Raw genomic sequence first — 17,618 nt, 5'->3', positions numbered from 1 at the left:
CAAACCCAGCCACAAAGGATTGAGATTCAAGGCAAGGGGTGTGAGGAGTTTCCTAATTTATTGTTATTTTTGATCACTCGGTGTTCAGCATTAGAAGAGAAAAATGAGCCAGTGTGCCTGGGGGGCTGCTCGTCCCCCCAGCTCGTGACTGTGGGGTGTTCCACAGCACACAGCAGGGCAGCAGCTTGCAGTGGCATTTCCCCCCTGTCCCACATGTGCCAGGAGCAGAGCACCCCTCAGGGACAGCAGCTTTGCAGCACTATCAGCCTATTGCTGCAATGCATTATTTCCAACCTAGCAGGGTTCCTTAGGACACGTTTTTGTGAACACAATGGCACAAAAAGTCCCAGAGAGATCCAAGGCAGTGGGTCCTGTCCTGGTCATCACCCATGGGAGAGGCCATGGGAGGGACAGCAAAGAGCAGCTGTGGGGGACACTGCTGCCAAACACCCAGAGGGGCACCCCTGGGGGAGCAGAGGAGTGACAATATAATAGGAGAGACTGTGAGCAGATGAGTAAATTTTGCCCCTTAGCCCTGGCAGTCAGTCTCGGCTGGTGTCAGTAGATGTCACTGCAGACAGTTCCAGGGAAATCCAAGAGCTGAAGCTCCCACCGGAGAGATTGCTCTGCATGGAAAAAACTGGTTTGCAAAGCTATTTGGGCAGGAGGAGGAGCCTTGGATCTGGCAACCAGGAATTTTAATCAGGGACTACAGCTCTATATGAACATCACAGCTGGAATATTTTTAAAAGCAACTGGCAGGCGAAAGCAATCCAAGCAGCACGAGTACATCCTGAAAAACAAACCCATATTACATGTCACTTTGGAGCACAAATGCTGGGATTGGAGCTTGGAGCTCAGGTCAGGCCAGACGTGGCACCCCCAGCCCACAGTGACCCAGCCAGGACAGAGCCCAGGGCACTCAGTGCCCTGCCTGCAGGGGCCAGGGACTCCCTGCTGGGCACAGCTCAGTGGCTGCAGCCACTCGTGCTCCTGGGACCAGCAGCCCAGCCTGGGCTCAGGACATGTCCCCCCTCACTGCTGGAGATGTGTTTCCCTCTCCTCGTCTCATCTGAATTTCATTTTCAATTCCCTTTGTTCCTGGCAAAATGAAACTGCCTAAAAGCCCCAAATTTATGTTCTCCAGACCATTTATTATTTATAACTCTATCTTACTCGTCTTCAAACCAAATAATCCCAACCTTTTCATGCATCTGCTTTTCCCTGTGTTTCTGCTGCGTTCAGTGCAGCAGGAGCAGAGCTGAGGAGGGAGTGTCACCATGTCTGCAGGTGACACTGCTGTCCTGGGAACAGCCCAGGGCTCAGAGGCTCTGGCTAATGCCTGCAGTGAGCAGAGATCTTCCCAAGCACTTCACTGAGGAGCAAATTTCCCCTGAAGCTGCTCTGGAACTCTGATTTGAACAAGCACACAATACCTTCAGTGCCCTGGCCAACCCCCAGCTTCCCAAAAGCCTCATAGCTTCAGTCCCAGCTGACCTGCTGAGCAAGATTCAGTGGATTCTTCAAAGTGAAAAACCTATTCTGTAGTTACAATCACAAAGGGGAAACTACCTTTGTGCTTTTATTTAAACAACACAAGGTTTCTCATTGAAGTGCTACATGAAAAGCCCTCCATGCTGGACCAGGCCACCACAACATCTGGTGCCTCCAGGTAACTCACACAATGCTCTGCAACACCTAGAAATTTCCTAGAAAACTCCAACCAAAATACAGGGAAATAAATTCAAATACTCCAGGCAAAAAATAAATTGCAAAGGCAACAGAAATCTTCCAAAACCCACTATGGCCAAAACAACCAGAGTCACAATTGCACAAAAAGCTTTTCTACAGTTTACATCCCAACAGAGCAGGGCCTGCAGCCCCTTCCCACTGGGCACAGAGTGGCCATTGGGGCTGGCCCCAAAAAAGCAACACCCCAAAAAAGGCAGATTCCCTCTGAGCTGCTGGAGCTCAGGGCTGTGCTGTGTCCCAGCCTGGCCTGAGAACTGCCAGACTGATTTCCCTGACACTCCATTACTAACCCCTGCCCCAGCCACGGCCATTCTTTGCCTCAGAAGCTGGATCTCATCCCAGAACAATCTTTAAAAGTTTATTTTACTGATCAAAGCAAAGCAAGAAAGCCTCTGTGTTTAGCTGTATTCAGTGAGTGAGTGCTTGGCAGAGCAGTGAAAGGCAGACCCTGCTTTGGTGAACTCTTGGCTGTTTGCTCTGGAGCAGAGCCAGAGGGGCTGAGCCCCCATCCTGCTGCCTCCCCTGCCTGCTCCCCTCTCACAGGGCACACAGAGCCTCAGGACAGCATTTCAGCACTCACAGTCCCAGCACACACCGAGCTGGGGGTGGGTTTAAGCCCAGGGCAGAGTCACACAGTCAGAGAGTGGCTCCTGTGCCCACAGGAGAAGCCCTGCACCATGAGCTGGGCTGGGAAGGGACCTCTGGAGATCACCCCATGCAATCCCTGCCCAGCCTGGGCACACAGTGGGTTTGGGATGTCTCCAGAGGACACTCCAGGCTCTCCCTGGGCAGCTGTTCCAGGGCTCTGCCTCTCCATTGAAAGGAGTTGTTCCTCACATTGAGGTGGAACCTCTTGTGGTTTAGTTTAAGGCCATTGCTCCTTGTCCTGCCAGGGTGTCCTGGAGCTGTGCTCCATCTTCTGCAGCACCACCAGCCCCACCACAGCCCTGCCTGTGACCACAGCACAGCAGAAACACACACCCACCTCACCCCAGCCCTCCCCTGCTGGCTCTGCTCTGCCCATGGGCATGGACTGTCCCACTCAGCCCAATCCCCCCACATCCTTAATTGCAATCACAAACAGTGTGTTCCACCTCACTCTGCTAAGGTGGGATACCTTTATTTTAAGTCAACACACTGAAAACAGGACAGACAAGCAGATGCTGGTCAATCAATTAAAACTGCTGCTGGCAAATTGGAAGCCAAAGAAATTCCTTAGCTTGTATTTTCTGTCATTTTGCAAAAACATACCTGGGTGACAAGGTTAAATCAAGCAAAGGAAATCCCTGGCACTTATCATCCACAGGCATTACTGATAAATTGTGCAGTGGAGGAATAAAGGATTACCTTCTGTATTTTTTCATTACACTTTTCTTTTGTTACAGAATACATAAATCCATTGTGGCACAATGTAATATGTATCATCGTGCTACACCTGTGGACGTTTCATAACGGCTGCCATGTCTGTGCAGTCAGGAATGATAAGTGAACCACCCGTGAATGTTAATGATAGTGATCATTCTGCAGTAACTTGGCTTTCCATCTTCTTTTACAGCCTCCGTGCAGGAGCCAGGGTGGCAAGGTTCAGGAGAGGGAAAGGGAAACAACAACAGCACAGGCACAGCTGCACTGGGCTCTGCTCACGGTGCTGAGGTGCCACAGGAACAGGGTCCCCCCTTCTGCCACAAAATCAAACAATCTACACTGGAAGGGCAAAAGGTTTCTGCTCTGAATGAGAACTTTTTGAAAAGCTCTGGAGCAATTTTAGATTTTTTAAATTTATTATTTTTTTAACACACAAGCAGAATTTATTTTCCAGAAGTGGGATTTATAGCACTTAGAGCTCACTGCATAACCAGCTGGCATGGCTGGAAGTGCCTGGGAGTGACTAATACCAATTTCCACTTGATCAGCACAAAGTCAGAGTTAAGACTCAGAATCCCAGCTGACGCAATGGACTTACCTTAAGCTGGGTAATTTTTAAGTTAAAGTGCACAGTGACAGGAACCAGACTAACCAATGCCAGCCACAATTTTTATTCTGAGCCTAAGTAACCTGTTTTTGTGCATCCGAGATTGGCCTTGCACAGCTCTGTGCACTATTGAGTTTAACTGGCTGCATTTTGACAGCACTGTCACAGTCCTTAGACCTCTGTCAAGGCTTCTGATGCCCTCCTACCCCTCCCTCTCCACTATCCTGGGAGCCACATTCTTAATTTTGCACCCACATTAGCTGTCTCAAATTTTATATGAATATTCTAAAATGTACTTTGCAGATTACCCATCCCCATGTACAAACCAGGAACAGGCCTTTTGGGGAGTGCTGCTGGAGTCCAAGAAAAAACACATTTCAGGACTTTGAACTGAATCTGCAAATACACAATGCAAGTCCTGTATTTTAAAAGGGTTTCAAACCTTAAACTATGGGGTATGGCAGAGGTGCTGCTTTGAAAATTTGTATATAATAGTCGAAGCAATTTAAGTACAATATCAAAACAGAAAAAAAGTGCTACAGAGCAGAGGAATTGGATGCCAAATTTCCTCTGTGTGCCAACTGGCAGCTGAGCTACAGCTCCTCGAAACACCATTAGATCGAGTGTGTCGAGTTCCAGGAATAAAATTTCCAAGGGAAAAAGCCCTAATGATGGTACAGATTTATTTGAAGCCTTTCAGGTATGACCTCACCACCTCCAGAATTCTGAATTTCCATGGATGTGGTGCTTTGTTTGCCTCTTGCAGACAAACCCCCTCGGCAGGAGAGTGGGGCTGTGTGTGAGTCCTGTGCCTGATGTTGGACACAGCTCTGCTTTCCCCAGCAGCCACCTTCCAAAAACAGAACTCGCTAGACTAATGGGCAGTGAGCAGCCAGAATGACTGCCCTCTGTCTTCTCCTTGTGTAACTTTGCCAGAGTCCTTGGAACTTGCCAAATTCGGTCATGCCTGCTTAGCCTGCTCGACTGATTGTGCCAGAAAAGAAAATAAGACACAGATGTATTTGAGCTCTTGGAGATGCCAGTAAGAGCGACAGCTAATGGCTTCATTTCGACCCTCCCCTACCAGCTGGGCACAGGTGGGGGGATAATGAGGTCCCTCTCCCTAATCAAACTCAATTATTTACTACTCTGTACAGCCACAAAGACATTCCCATCCAGCTCAGAATATAAACTGCACTGTGGGCTACTTCCAGCCACCACCTCTGGGTATTTATAACTGACTCCAGTGGCTCAGAGTTTGCCTTGGCAGCAGTTGAAGTGTATTAAGTTCTGCAGGCTGTTTCTGCTGCACCATGTCCTGCTGGAGGGGGGTCCCTGGCGGGGTTCCACAAGCAGGATCTGGGGCTGGACACAGACACAGCTCCCAGCTGCTCACAACCACCAACACTTCTCCACAGTGACCCAAGAGGAATAAACATTGCAACTCACAAGGCTGACACTGCAGCAGCTGAAATACTTCAGCACGAGGAGGGGGAAAAAAGAGATGCAAAATCTCAAAGCACAATTACATGCACTGGTAGGGTGACAGGGAGGGAGGAGACAGAATTTACAGCAAATCCCTGCAAAAGTAAGAGAACTGGAACATTTAAACTCACAGAGGTAATAACCTTTTGATCAAGTGATGATCAAGTAATTCTTTATTCTAGGGGACACATTAAATATTCTAATTTAAACCTAACTATTTACACAGCAATCACAAGCCATTTGAAATTAAAATGTGGACACCTGACCCACCAAAGTGACCCTTTCAGGAGAGCTCTGCTTATGATGCAGCCATCCTATTTCTCCTCAGCAGCACCTTCCAAGCTAGGAGCTCCTCACATCAGCATAAATGATGGTAAACAAAAAGATTTTTGATTTTTCTGCAGCTGGACCTTAATCCTGTTCCCAGCTCCAGCAGAGCTCTGCTGGCCAGGCCAGGACCCTCCCAGGGAAGGGCAGTGCCAGCACCCAAACCCTGCCCCACACCTGGTGACTGCTGTGAAAACTGCCCCAGCTCCTGCACCCAGTACAGCACTGGGGCAGCTGGGAAAGGCACTTTGTCCTGATGAGAAATCAACAATTTAGAGTTGTCTATTGACAGTGACCTCCCCTTCCTCACCACGGCCTCAATGCAGCACAGCCCAGCATCTCAGCCTTGAATAACTTATTTGCAATACTGGGGCCAGAATATTTTATTTCCCAGTGCCCTAATGCAGTGGAACAAAGTGAATGTGGCCTTTGGGAATACACGTGGGATTTCTGACAATGGCTTTCTGTAGATGCCTTGGAACGTCGCTAGGAAACACAGTACACAATAAAAAATATAAAAACTAATTAAATAAGTCAGATTTTTAAAAAATGTCTGATTATTCAGAACCAGAAGCAGCTGTAGTGTTAAGAAATGTAAGTAATGTCCAATAACCAGGAAAACCCTATTAGCATTTTCATTTCAAGAGCTCCAAACATGAAATATTTTTCCCAAGTAAGAAGTGGCTTATGCTCCTGGCATTTTGTTCTAGTAATTAAGGCCTTCTGATGGTTTAAGAGATTTTTCATTCACAAGTAAAGAAAAATAAAAGTGATCAAGCACAGTGTATATCCCTACTTCACTGATTAGGAGCAAATTCTTCTGGATCTACAAGTCAGACAGCTCAGGTCTCAGGGGTGGGTGGGATGTCCCTCACCAAAACCCTCCTGGACCTGGGAGGGGAATGTCCAGCCCTGCTTTAACTGGTGTGCTTGGCTACTGCTCATTTCTCTTCTCAACCATGGCATTGTTACCAAGCCACACTGCAACTATCTGTCTATGAAATCACTTGTCTGTAAATTCACTGCAGAGCACCAGCAAGATGTGTTTCTATGTGTTTTGACCAGTGAGGTGAAGGAAAGCAGAGGAGGAGGATGAGGAGGAGGAGGAGGAGAAGAAGGAGAAGGAAGGCAGGAGAAGGAAGGCAGGAGGAGGAGGGTCAGGAGGAGGGTCAGGAGGAGGAGCAGGAAGAAGGCAGCAGGAGGAAGAGGAAGGCAGCAGGAGCAGGAGGAAGGCAGGATGAGGAAGGCAGGAGGAGGAAGGCAGCAGGAGGAGGAAGGCAGCAGCAGGATGAGGGGCAGGATGAGGAAGGCAGGATGAGGGGCAGGATGAGGAAGGCAGGAGGAAGGCAGCAGGAGGAGGAAGGCAGCAGCAGCAGGATGAGGAAGGCAGCAGCAGCAGGATGAGGAAGGCAGCAGGATGAGGAGGATGGCAGGATGAGGAAGGCAGCAGGATGAGGAGGATGGCAGGATGAGGAGGGCAGCAGGATGAGGAGGATGGCAGGATGAGGAAGGCAGCAGCAGCAGGATGAGGAGGGCAGCAGCAGCAGGATGAGGAGGGTAGGAGGATGAGGAGGATGGCAGGATGAGGAAGGCAGCAGCAGCAGGATGAGGAGGGCAGCAGCAGCAGGATGAGGAAGGCAGCAGGATGAGGAGGATGGCAGGATGAGGAAGGCAGCAGCAGCAGGATGAGGAGGCAGCAGGATGAGGATGAGGAGGGCAGCAGCAGCAGGATGAGGAGGGCAGGAGGATGAGGAGGATGGCAGGATGAGGAAGGCAGCAGGATGAGGAAGGCAGCAGGATGAGGAAGGCAGCAGCAGCAGGATGAGGAAGGCAGCAGGATGAGGAGGATGGCAGGATGAGGAAGGCAGCAGCAGCAGGATGAGGAAGGCAGCAGGATGAGGAGGATGGCAGGATGAGGAGGGCAGCAGCAGCAGGATGAGGAAGGCAGGAGGATGAGGAGGATGGCAGGATGAGGAGGATGGCAGGATGAGGAGGATGGCAGGATGAGGAGGATGGCAGGATGAGGAGGGCAGCAGCAGCAGGATGAGGAGGGCAGCAGGATGAGGAGGATGGCAGGATGAGGAAGGCAGCAGGATGAGGAGGATGGCAGGATGAGCCAGGCAGGAGGATGAGGAGGATGGCAGGATGAGGAGGATGGCAGGATGAGCCAGGCAGGAGGATGAGGAGGATGGCAGGATGAGGAGGATGGCAGGATGAGGAGGGCAGCAGCAGCAGGATGAGAAGGGCAGGAGGATGAGGAGGATGGCAGGATGAGGAGGATGGCAGGATGAGGAAGGCAGCAGCAGCAGGATGAGAAGGGCAGGAGGATGAGGAGGATGGCAGGATGAGGAGGATGGCAGGATGAGGAAGGCAGCAGCAGCAGGATGAGGAAGGCAGGAGGATGAGAAGGATGGCAGGATGAGGAAGGCAGCAGGATGAGGATGAGGAGGGCAGAGCGCTGGCCAGCTGTACTCACATGCGCACGAAGAGCGACTGCTTGGCTGCCAGCCCTGGGGACGAGAACTTCTCCACCAGGGCCAGGGTGCTGAAGCCAAACTTGTGGATGGGCTCGTTGGAGTCCAGCGGGGGGAAGTCGGTGTCCACCTCGCCGTCGTCCTCGGCGATGTGCAGGCAGTAGGCATTGACATTGTCACTGCAACACACAGCACTCCACTCAGACAGCTGCACCCAGCCCTGCTGCACACACAGCCCCTGCACACACACTGCTGGCACCAGCCTGTCCCCAAAGGTCCCCTGTGCCCTGCTGTGCCACGGCCCTGCACTGCAGAACACCCAAACCTCAGAGCAGGGCAGGGCAGGGCAGCCCTGGACTGCTCTGCAAGCAACACCTGACACTGACTGAAATACACTAAAACCTGCAAGAGTTTTGTGATTGCATAAAGCAGGAAGCAATACTTCTCCATTTGTGGAAATTTATATTTATTTATATGATGACTGCACTTCTGAGCTAAAGGCAAACAAGTGGTGTCTGTGATTTTTCACGGATCAAACAACTGTGGAAGTTTAGGGTCTGCGGGCTGGAAAAGCAGAGTGCTCTCAGGGAGGTAATGAACTATGGGAAAAGTAAAAAACTCTCTCCAACAAAGTAGCAATAATTAGCAGAAAACTTACCTTTGCTAAATACCTAAGTTCAGTAATTAAAAGCAGTTACAAATTAATAAACACCAACAAGCAAAATTAACACAGAAAGTTGAGACAGAGACAATGTGAAAGAAATAAAGAGCTGAGCCTCTTTCTTTCCACAGATGAAAGCCCAGAGGGAAACAACTATTTATAGCTACCAAACAGGTATTAATCATAATTTCCTAACATTGAAATCTATTTCAACTGTTACTTCAGTTTAAATTATTGACCTGAAAATAAATATTCTTTCTGACTGCAAACCTGCCAGCACTCAGGCCTTTCCCCAGCCATGCAGTAAAGCTGGAGGTGCACGTGGCAGTGTGTTTCTAAACTCTGCAGTTTAAATTTGGAGTTTTAATTGCATGATTGATGCTTAAATTAATTAATTGTAAAGTGTATGCTAATTGTTTAATTGGTCGCTTGATCTATATAGATCATTTTTTGAATTAAATGAGTTGATTTACAAAGTTTATTGATTGGATGTGACAATGAATTATTTCACTGACTACCTGATTTGCAATTTTCTCAATTAATTCACAAACCTTTGGTTGCAACTGTGCTTTATTGAGAGTGCTTAGTCCAGGTGATCTATAGGCATCTTGTCATGAGTAAGACATTTATTATAGAAAACAGGGAATAATGATGCATTGCTGTTAATGCAAGCTGCAAATTTGCTAAGCAAAATGTAATTCAGCAACATTCACCACTCTGAATTGGGAAAATTCTGTGAATAATAGTAAAGCAACTTTCTGGCCTTGAGCCCTTCCAGGGGTGGGGCAGCAGCTTCTCTGGGCTCCCTGTGCCAGGGTCTCACCCACCTCACAGCCAAGAATTCCATCCCAACATCCCAACACTCAGGCACAGGGCACACCCAGCACAGCCCAGTGCCACCAAACACAGGGAAACACACAGCACTGGGCAAACCCCAAGAACACAGGGTCAAAATGTCTTCAGCCATGAACTGGGGTCCTGAACACTGACACAGATTTAGTCACCATGTGTTTAAAAAAAAAAGTTCAGTGAGTAAAACTGTTCTGCACTTTGAACCTCCACCAGGCTGAGTGAGACTGAAGTTGGGAAGTTACAAGTTCAGCACAAAAACTGAGAGATTAACAGCATTCCTCACTTCTAAAAATAGCAAATGCATCTGAATTGTGCATCTCACTATTAATTTCTTCCTAGAAAGGGATTTTGTTTATTTTTTGCAGGTGGAACCATTCCAGCACATCTGTCAGGGGCTGGCAAGCAAATGGGCTGCTGGGTCACAACCCCAGTTCATGTGTAAGAGGCCAGAGACAGGCTGCTAACACTGCCAGTGCTTCCTGGAACCAAGAGACTGAATAGAGACAAATACAATACCATTATAATAAAAAGGCAGCCTAATTGAATACAGAATGTTCTCAAAGCTGTCAACCAGTACTCATTCACTTCAGACTCTTACACCTCTCTTTTAGGAAAGTGAATTAGGCAGTAATATATTCTTTTCCTAAAGACAGAAGGGGTTGTTTCTCCTAATTATAAAGTCTAAAACCTCCTCATTATTCTCCCAGTGTCACTAGCAGGTATAGTTGTCACTCTGCATGCCTTGTATATCCATCTGAGACATTCTGTAGATTATTTTAGTGCAGTGTCACAATGATCCCCATTTTGTCTTTTTACACTCTCACCTGACTGAATCAGGAACAAATGGCCAATGTAGAATGGGTACCCTACCCTCCTTACTCTGAAATATGAGAATTAGTTTACACTTGAATCCACCCTTGCTCCAGGACTGGCAGTCAGCAATGCTAAAAAAATGAGAAATAATCAAAAACCTACAAGAAAACAAACTTCTTGGAAACTCAAGGCTCTGCCCCTTAATCTGAGCCCTTGTCCCCAGGTTCTCAGTTGCTGCTGTGTCTAACACGTGCTCCATTATTTATTTTATTCCTTCTGCCCTGAGATTTGATTACACTGGACAGCCTTCTTGCTCATGAGCACTTTTTGACACATCATAACATCTTATCCTTCAAGGCAGACAGGGAAATTCATTTCTTCCCACTGCTGCCTTTTGCTGTGGGCAGTGATGGTTCATGGAACACTCCACTCATGGGTGCTGCTCCACTGGAGTCTGCTGTGCTCCTGAAAAACTCCTCTGTGCCCAAAGACTGGCATCAGTGGTGTCTTACTCATTAAAAAATAACCTAATCATGCACCAAGGACACTTCCCTGAACTTGTGATATAATGAACAGAAATTAATAACAGCAAATGAAATGGCACCATCTGTGAATAATTTTGTATTTCTTCTCCAGAATAAAAAAAAAGGACAAATCAAACCCAAGTGTTTAACCCAGAAACATCTCACATGTCTGTTGAGAAGATCTAAGGGAAAACTGATATCCAAAGAAAGAACATCCATGGAACTGTTTTCAAGAGGGGCTGCTTTCCTGTGTGCCCTGTCTGTGCAACAGAAATCAGCAAATCCAAACATGGGAGCCCAAGTGAGCTCATTCCCATTGCCCCCACAGCTGTGCTGCAAATTCAGGATCAAAAAAACACCCCACTCCAACTCATTCAATATTCCAGGAACAATAAAAAAAGTGGAGTTTGGCTCATATAGAAAAAAATCCCAAACAAAACTATCAACCTGCTTTGCACCAGGGACATCCCTGCCAGTAACAGCTCTGTTATAAACTGCTCTAAGTGTTACTTCATGTTCTGTGGCCCAGCAAAACCAGAAGTATTTTACAGAACTGCTCAGAACCAAAAGCTGCTCAGGTGAGCTGTTCTGCCAGGAAACAGGAACATCTGCCAGGAAAAAGGAACAGTTCTTACTGAGCACCAGCAGTGCTCCAGCACAGCAAAGGGACTCAGAGGAGTTCTGGGCTTTATCTGACATCTCGTGATCTCAGCCATTAACAACACTACCAAAAAATAGATGGGACATGAAATAACAAATGCCTCTGTGACACCAAAAGAGAGAAAGTTTGCATTATTTTCCCACAGTTTTGAAATGATGATTGACTGACAGACCCAGCCTCCCTGCTGACACCTCCCAGCACACAATCCAGAGAGGAGCGGCTGGAGGTGCAGCTGTGCTAAACGAGACACTGCAAGGATTTTCACAGCCAAACCCCCAGCCAGCAATGCCTGCAGGGTGCAGAGGGGCTGCAGGGGAGACAGGCAGGTGAGGAGCAGCAAAGGAGGAGCATTACTTGAGCTTGGGCTCGCGGCCCTCGCTGGTGTACTGCCAGCAGACGAGGCCGATCAGGTCGTGCACCTTGGCGTTGGCCATGGTCACCACGGGCATGGGCTGCAGCTTCTCCTGGCCCGCCTGCACGGGGAGGTAGACGTCGATTTTTTTGGTTGCTGTTGTACCAACGTGGCCCTGTTGAGGAAATAAGTCTCATCAGAATGTATAGAAGAAGTGGGACAGGGTGAATCTGGGTGGACGGAGTTCTGCTCAGCAGGAAAATGAAGTTCTGCTGTTTGGATTAAAAATGGAAGATTGAACATTTAAATTACCATTATTTGCCTCTGTTTATCTGTGAAAAGGACATGAAATATCTGGACATGGTTTCACATTTTTCCACAAAGAGCCTGAACTTTGCTGCAGGATCCCATGCTAATGCAGAATCCCAAAAAAATGAATTATCTGTGGGATGGGGAGGGAGAGGGACCCAACAAACCAGCCCAAGACTTCCCAAGTGCACTACCCTTGTTTCTGCATTTCTGCCCTCCTGCAGTTCTTCCCCAGGCCCAGAGGGAGCACAGACTCCACTCACCAAGGCTTGGCCTTGGCTTTCCACACCAAGAAGAATCCACTGATATTGGGGTTTACTGGATGAAAATAATCCATTTGGTGCCCTGGAGAATAATAATTAAATAAACCATGGAACACTCAGCAACACAGAGATCTGTGAAGTTTGCATTACAAGAAAAGAATGTTTCATCCACTGCAGGTAGGACTGCAGCTCTCACACAGAAATCTTTTAAACAAACAAAAGATTGCACATCCTGATCCCCTCTTCAAAGCACTCAAAGCAACTCTGTTATCTCCATCTCTCTCCATACTACAAGGGCTTTGAGAAGAGAAAGGGTTTCTTAAATTAATCACTTGGAATTCTAAGTAACAGAATAAAAGGATTCAATGCTATAAATCTATAATGAGAGCATAAAACAGGGAGTTAAATGCCATGTGCTAATTTCAATGTATTGTTAAAAACCATTTGATCCTTCAGTGTGATTATAAATTAGAGAAGTAATAGGAATTTAAAGTTATTCATACTAGCATAGCTAAAAGTATTATTAAAATCCATCCCAACATAATAAATTTGTTTTTTAAGAAAGCATTTTTATAGAACAGATACTTCCTCTTCCCATATTTTTAGGGTAAGAAGAAACCAGTTTTCTCCAGGAGGAATCACCCAGAACCAGACCACAGGCATTACTGGAACCATAATTACATCTTGCTCCCAACTATCAACTGTATTCCAAGTGGAAATGCTGAGGGAACCCAGAAGATAAAGGACAATTACAGATATTCAAAGAGGCAGCATCAAACTTTATTAATAGATCCTGTATAAAATTCAATGGAAAATCTATTCAGGGCCAGGGGCCTTACCATTTGGAGTTTCCTTAATAGCCTCCAATAAATCTGGGAAGCATAAAGGGGCTGTTAAATTAACATTTTCCTGATCTGTCACCTGTAGCACAGTTAATTTGTCAAAAAATTCTTTTAGCTTGTCACTGGACACTGTATATTCTGACAAATGAAGTCTGGAATAAAATTGACAAAATATCTCGTTAATTTTCTAGGAAATCACAAATCTGATTCCATTAAGTTTTTATTGTTAGAAATGTTATATCCCACCAATCCTTTAAGAAAGTGAGGAGTAACTGGATACACTGAAAATGTACAATAAATCATAGAAAACCTTCCTAGTATTTTTATTGATGGATTCTTTTAAGGCTCCCTGGCACTTTCCTACACTATGTCAAATTAAAAAAAAAAATAATTAAAATCTATCAGTTCTTCCAACATAAGATGTCCTTCTAAGATTTAAAATCCAATTTTAATCAAAGTCCACGAGGGAATGCAGCCCTCCCTCCAAGAGCAGGTGATGTGACCCTTCAGTAGGTCACTGTGTGGCCACTGCAGCTGGCACAGGACAGCTCGTCCCTCCCAGGACAAGTGACCCTCAGAGGGTGGCACACAGGTACCCCCTGTCCCTCTCACTCCTGCTTTGCTTCACCAGGGCACAAAATTCAAACAAAGTCCATAAACATTTCCAAGAGAGAAGTGATTGATTTCCAACACTGACAATTTACTGCCTCTCCCTGCACAATGGAGTTCTGTGACTAAATGTTATATCACTTTAAGATTAGATGTTCTAATGATATAATGCAAAGATTGTACTGAATCATTATTTAGTGGGAGTCATAAAAACCTCTTAAAATTAATCTTTCATGCACATCTAGCTTACCCAAAGTTAGCATTTAATTAGATGGCCTTGGCACGAATGAGCTTACTACTTTATTTGCTCAATCAGTATATGTCTCTTCAGTAATTATAATTAATTCAAGTCATTGACTCACCTCCCAGCAAACAACACTAAGCACTGCACAAAATGGAAACAAATGCTTTTCTGTTCCAAATGCAAAATGTCTTCTCACTTTTAAACTCAGTGAGGTGTTTTTTGGTTTGGGTGACAGGGTGTTGAATACACTTTGTGATCACCTCCACCACATAACTTACTAGCTTATGTATTTAATTGACACACGGAAAACACTTGAAGGGCAAAAGTGGAAATAAAACAACCCAGCATTTACAACACACAAAAAGTTCTAACAGATCAGAGCACAGATGTTTATGCCAATATAAGGGACCATATTTTAATTTTTTCTTTCCTTCTCCAGCCCACCACACTTGTCCCTACCATGGCAGAATGGGAATGGGGTTTATTTCATCAGGTGGTTACACCAGCATTGGGGTTTTTCATTACTTTGGGCACTCTGTTCCTGCTGTTATTTTTAAACCACATGTGCAGGACAGCCCAGCGAGGGCACCCCCAGCTCACTGCCAGCCCTGCAGCTCCTCAGTGAAGCCTCAAAGCTGAGGATTCAAAGGATTCTCCTTTGTATCACCCCAGCTCGTGCTGCAGAGGTAGCAGATCACGATGTAAAACTCCATTAACATCATTAAATACTTAATTTATCTTATTCACACTGTCACTATTCATAAAAATTTAACCCAGTAATTTCCTGTTATTCAAAGCATAACAAAGTATGAATATTTAACTCCAAGGTAAATAACACACTATTATTTTTTGTTCTAAATTGTTGACTTCACTTAGCACGCCCGCTCCGCGGGCACCGCGCGATTTGTCAATTAAAGGTCCAGATGTTTCACAGGCTGCAGAGGCAGCAGCAGCTCTGAGCAATGCATCCCCTGCATGGCAATGATCACTACAACCCCAGCTCCAGGCTGCATTAACATGCTCATGTTTTATTCCAGCCCCCTCCTAATGTAGCAGTTAATTATACAACACACAGCTGAGAAACAGCACCTCCGAGCTGGACAGTTTCCTTCCACCTGAGCTCGCCCTCACACTCACCTCAAACCAGGATTTACATCAATAACCCCAGAGCCCAGCACCCAAATCACTGCCTGCTCTCACTTGGCATTCACTCCCACAATTAATGCAATTATGTAAGTCCTGAGCAAAGAATAAGACACATAATGCTGGTAACAGCACGTATCAATTATAGTAACATGCATTCATTTATACAACTCTACAAATTGAAACCTGGTTTACTCGGAGTGCTGTTAATATGAATTCTTAGTACTGCTATTTTTCTGACAAATGCTACGTGGAGGGAGGAAGAAGGCCCAGGTCCATGCCTGTTGGAGCCCAGGCTGTGTTTATGTCCATGTAGGTGTCAGGTTTAGGACAAATGGCCCTGTCCATCCCTCCCCTGCCACACTCCCGTGCCATTGTGTCCCTGTCCGTGTGCCCCAGCCAGCACAGAGGGTGGGATGTCCCTCCAGCTGTGTGGCACCAGCTCACTGCCCCTGCAGCCCTGGGCTGCTCAGCTCCCACAGCTCCAATGAGGATAAAAACCACGTTCAGATTGATCCCAGTGCAGTTGCTCCAACTGCAGCACAAACGCATTCATTACCTTAAACCATCCTTGAATTCCTTCTAGTGAGGAACAGCCTCTTCAGAAGAATTATATATTTTTTAGTTAGCAATAAACATTACAATTTAATACTGAGGAACAGAGTTATTCTTTGTAATAACAAAATGCAACCAAAACTTATAATTAAAACTGCACCATAAACATTATTTGTGCGTTAAGGAATATGCCACGATCTATTTTAACGAACAGATGCTCTAAAAGAGATAAATGCTTTCAGAAATATTCAATCCTTGAACAGATCAGCCTCTAATCCTCTGCTTCTGCTGCACAAAGCAGACAGCTCAAGTTCCTCGAGGACATCAGCCAACCTTAGGTGGAACATTTTTAATACATCACCGTGTCACTTTTTAATGTGCCACAATCTATTAACCACATGGCAAACTAACAGGGATTTTTAAAATATGGGTTTTCCAGCTTTGTGGGGGTGATTAATTAAATAAATAGCCAGCGTTTCACAAATCATGGCTGTAATTAGAGCGAGGCAGGCCGTGTGCAGCCCTGGCACGGGTGCCAGCCGAAGCGCGCGGGCAGCGCCGCCGCAGGTGCTCCAGCTGCTCCCAAACATGCTCTGGGCAGATTCCCCCTCATCCTGCAGCAAACTGTGGAGGCAACAAAGGCAAGGCAGCCACGCCTGGGATTCGACCTGAAGTAGAGAAGTTGCTGCGGAAAATGAACAAATAGTAAAGGCGGGTGCTGGAAAAAAATGCGCTGGTTAAATGATGCATTTTCTGTCAAAACATTTCAAAGCTGAAGCTACAACTAATTGCATGCAGTCCATTCAAAGAAGCCAAGCAAGGCTTATCATTAGAATGACTCAATTATACTTAAAAGAAGGAGAGAATCATCTGTAAAACCTGCCTGCAATCTCATCAGTTTTACTGTACCCACCTCGATACATCATTTCCCCCAGAGCTCAAATTAAACTCTTAATAGTTAATATGCTCAGGTTTTACTATAGGTTTTTCTCCAAATTATTTCTAACTGGAATTTCCTACCTAGGAAGAGTTTTATATGGAAATTTGTTCTGCAGTGTTTAGTGACACTATCACAACAGCTTTTTGCCCCTCAATTTAAAAACCATCAGAGAGACAGAATGTGATGGGGAGTCAGGCAGCTCATGGGATTTGATTTCTTCCACCAGGCAATTTCTTTCTCAGCATCATTCCCCAAACTACCCCCTTAAAGTCAAATTTCCTTGTACACAAGAAGAAATTTGCCCTCTTGGACTGGGGAGAGCACCTGCCCTGAGGTGCCAGGGCAGCACCGGCAAGGAGTCCAGGGCTGATAAATTATAAATATTAAATATCAGGCATCAAATAATAGATATTAAATAATAATAAACAATAAATAATTACTAAATAATAAGTGTCCCACTGACACTTCTTCCCCCCTGCACTCCCCTCCCTGCTGGCAGCAGGCAGGGCTGGCACACCAGTACATCCAGCACCCAGAGCCAGTTCAAGGAGGGCTCTCCCCCCCACCTGGCACTGGGGGGCACCTCTAAAAGGAACATTAAAGACTTTAACCTCGGGAAGCTTTTGCCCTTAAAATATGTGAAAATGCCCTGATGGGCTGATCAAGCAACTTTGATGCAGGACACTTCCTGACATAAAGTGTTTTCAACATTTTCCCCCCAGGATTTAGGTCCATAGCAGCCTGAAGTTTGATAAATTCATAAATTCAATCTCCACAAAGACCTGAGAAACTGCTCTTATTAGTAAATCAAGCAAGCTCTACTTGTATTAAGAAGACAGC

The 17,618-nt window shown here is 46.0% G+C and overlaps 3 protein-coding genes across 4 annotated transcripts in view; all 3 read right to left on the bottom strand.

Moving 5' to 3' along the window:
• HSPA5 (heat shock protein family A (Hsp70) member 5) overlaps positions 1-17,618 on the bottom strand; it is a 458,542-nt gene that overhangs the window by 81,072 nt on the left and 359,852 nt on the right. The gene's annotated exons all lie outside the window — the stretch shown is intronic.
• The window catches only part of ARPC5L (actin related protein 2/3 complex subunit 5 like), a 195,182-nt gene that overhangs the window by 90,713 nt on the left and 86,851 nt on the right, over positions 1-17,618 (bottom strand). The gene's annotated exons all lie outside the window — the stretch shown is intronic.
• MAPKAP1 (MAPK associated protein 1) overlaps positions 1-17,618 on the bottom strand; it is a 78,535-nt gene that overhangs the window by 35,754 nt on the left and 25,163 nt on the right. For both annotated transcript variants that reach the window (XM_079323932.1, XM_079323933.1), the window contains exons 5-6: positions 11,876-12,048; positions 8,013-8,189 (exon numbers count right to left, since the gene is read on the bottom strand). In XM_079323932.1, coding sequence (XP_079180058.1) covers positions 8,013-8,189; positions 11,876-12,048 — 350 coding nt within the window. The remainder of the gene's footprint in view (positions 1-8,012; positions 8,190-11,875; positions 12,049-17,618) is intronic.

Source organism: Erithacus rubecula (assembly GCF_903797595.1).
Source record: "Erithacus rubecula genome assembly, chromosome: 21".
In the NCBI taxonomy this organism is placed as follows: Eukaryota; Metazoa; Chordata; class Aves; order Passeriformes; family Muscicapidae; genus Erithacus; species Erithacus rubecula.
This window is presented reverse-complemented; position numbering and strand designations above follow the sequence as displayed.